Below are 3,040 nucleotides of genomic sequence, written 5' to 3'. Positions count from 1 at the left end.
TTCTTGTAGATTCTTTTTTCCATGGAAAAAAAAACAATATTTTTATAATAAATAAATATTTTATTGAATTATATATCAACAATTTTGGTCAAATACCTGTTGTCGTCGTTTCTGGTAGTAGCATGATTTCACATTCATAAAAGTTTTGATTGTTGATTACAAAAAACTGATCCAAGTGATTTTTGACATTGTCATTTCAAGTAGATGTCTTACAATTAAAAAAAATTTGTATAGACCAGAACAAGTAATAATCTGAGTGTGCTTGATCTGGCAAATATGGTTGATGTGATAGTACATCCCATCTAAGTTATAACAGTTTCTGATGAGTTACCAAACTTGTGTGAAATTTGACATTATCGTGGTAAAACACTAAACCTGTTTTGTTGATCAATTCTGGCTGCATTTTCTGTTTAATGATATTACTTAATTTGTTTACTCGATGGCAGTACACTTTCGAATCAACTGTTAAATTGTCTGGTAAAAGCTTCAAAAAAAATTTCCTTAAAATCCCACCAAAGATAGCATCTTTCCTTAAAAACATGTGGAACTTGTATATCAAGCTTTGAAACAACACCAATTTGTTTCAAGTAATCATAAACGATTCAATTTGACAAATTTAATCTCTTAGTGATTTCACGTGTTGTTATTCTGCAGTTTGCTTCAATCAGTACCTTTATTTTGTTTTCATTGGCTTCAACTGGCCATCCAGAATGTGGTGCATCTTCAATATTGAAATTGCCAGAACAAAATTTTGTAAACCAGTTTTGGCACTGTCGTTCTGTCAATACATTTTCTCCATACACGTCACAATTTTTTCTTGCTTGAACAGCATTTTGATTTGTTGGTAATAAAAGAGCAAAATATGCCGAAAATGCTGCTTTCGATCTTCTATATTTGATGGGACACAAAAAATAAACAATTGCACAAAATCAAACAAAATTTTTTACAAATAAACCTTAAAATGCTAGCTGTCAAAATATATAATGATAATACGGTTTAGAATGAAAATGGCGGGAAAAATATGACTAATCCGTCTAGTGGTAAAAAAAATGAATTTACTTTCCGAGCAGTCAAATAATATTGAAATACTGACAAAAAGTATGATATTAAATAATATCAAATATTTAGTTCATTTCTTTTTAATAACTGCTTTTATATCATTTACTTTTGAAGAAAAATAAATATATATTATTAGCTAGTTTGAAGAAAAATAAATTAATAAATAAAATGAATAATGTAATCTTATTATTTTCTATGAATTTTTGATAATTTTAATTATCACTTTAGCACATTGTAGTACAACATAAATTAAACATTAATACTAATGACATTGCTTTGATAAATATCAAAGCAATGTCTGATGAGTTACCAAGTTTGGTAACTCATCAGAAACTGTTATAACTTAGATGGGATGTACTATCACATCAACCATATTTGCCAGATCAAGCACACTCAGATTATTACTTGTTCTGGTCTATACAAATTTTTTTTAATTGTAAGACATCTACTTGAAATGACAATGTCAAAAATCACTTGGATCAGTTTTTTGTAATCAACAATCAAAACTTTTATGAATGTGAAATCATGCTACTACCAGAAACGATGACAACAGGTATTTGACCAAAATGGTTGATATATAATTCAATAAAATATTTATTTATTTAATTTAGATGTTAAAATTCTGTATATTTATGCAATTACACTAAATTTTCATTTATAATTATTTTAATTTCATTGTATTTGATATAGAGTCATTGTTTATTAAAAAAATCATTTACATTAATAATATTTTTATTATATCTTTTAGTAATTTACAATTATAAATAAATAATTCTAATTTTATGTTAGGACATTGGATATGGTTCTGTTAGAAGTAAAGAAACAAATTCAAATTACATTAAATTGGATGATATTAAATGGGAACAAATAGTCTCAAATAAAGAAAACATTCTTGATAATGATGAAAAAAAGGTAAAGACTTGATTTTCTTTATTATTTATATTTATTAATGTAAATTTAGAATTAAAACACTTATATTTTGCCATAAAATTAATTAAGATTTTTCATTATAGAGTTATAATGAAATAAGGAAAGAACCAGAAGATATTTCTCTTATATTAAAACTACAGCAAAAATTAAAATCAGTAGAAGCAGAAAAATCCCGGTTAGAGAAAAAACTTGAAAGACTAGAAGCAAAAGAAGAGGAATCTCCAAAAGATCAAGGTTTCATAACAGATGTGATTCGTGTTAGTTTAATTTTATTTTTTTACACTGATTTTCTTATTAATATTTTTATCTTTTATTATTTCATTTGTAAGTTTGCACATACAATATATTTCTGTTTGAAAAGATTGTACAACACTTTACATAATTGAAAATCATGAAAAATATTCTTTAATCCACAAGTTTCCAGAATTTTTGTATTCTTGAATTCTGCCACAGAAGGGTATATGCCTTGGCAGCCATTAAGATACTTCTAGTTGTTTGTCTGCAATTTTTAGTTTTTCATTGGTGACATGCCTTATAAAACTAATTCAGGTAGATATTGTGCAGTGGTTGGCTGCCATAATAACCAGGGAGTTCTTTATAAGTGGTTTAAAGCTGTATGTGATGTACACGAAAACATGATGCATCAAGATTATCCATGTATTCAACTGTTCCAATTACATTCATTTCCACATCATGATAATTTAAGAAAAGAATGTGTAACCAGCCATGCACGTACTGTATATCCAGCTAGATAAATAACTTTGCCATCATTAGGCACACAAGTTCATACAGAATGATTACTTGCAGATAGGATTTGTGATTGCTCCACATTTGTCTTAAGGACACAAGTGTTTTGTGACAATTTATTAATTAATTAAAATTTTTCCTACTTTACCACTTGAACAATAAATATGAGAGTCAAGACTCCTATAATTAATTAAGCATTTCTTTATGATCATAGGCTTTACTTTTAATAAGATATTCAAATATACAGTAGAGCGTCGATTTTCCGAATGTTGGGGACTGGGGTTGTCCGGATAACTGATTTACG

The 3,040-nt window shown here is 27.4% G+C and overlaps 1 protein-coding gene across 1 annotated transcript in view; it reads left to right on the top strand.

The window, feature by feature from the left end:
* LOC111614019 (unconventional myosin-Vb-like) overlaps positions 1 to 3,040 on the top strand; it is a 93,678-nt gene that overhangs the window by 44,237 nt on the left and 46,401 nt on the right. The window contains exons 13-14 of the mRNA XM_023355397.1: positions 1,849 to 1,971; positions 2,073 to 2,246. Coding sequence (XP_023211165.1) covers positions 1,849 to 1,971; positions 2,073 to 2,246 — 297 coding nt within the window. The remainder of the gene's footprint in view (positions 1 to 1,848; positions 1,972 to 2,072; positions 2,247 to 3,040) is intronic.

The sequence above is a fragment of the Centruroides sculpturatus genome, unplaced genomic scaffold, assembly GCF_000671375.1.
Source record: "Centruroides sculpturatus isolate CEXI.00-Female unplaced genomic scaffold, Cexi_2.0 scaffold1811, whole genome shotgun sequence".
NCBI lineage: Eukaryota > Metazoa > Arthropoda > Arachnida > Scorpiones > Buthidae > Centruroides > Centruroides sculpturatus.
This window is presented reverse-complemented; position numbering and strand designations above follow the sequence as displayed.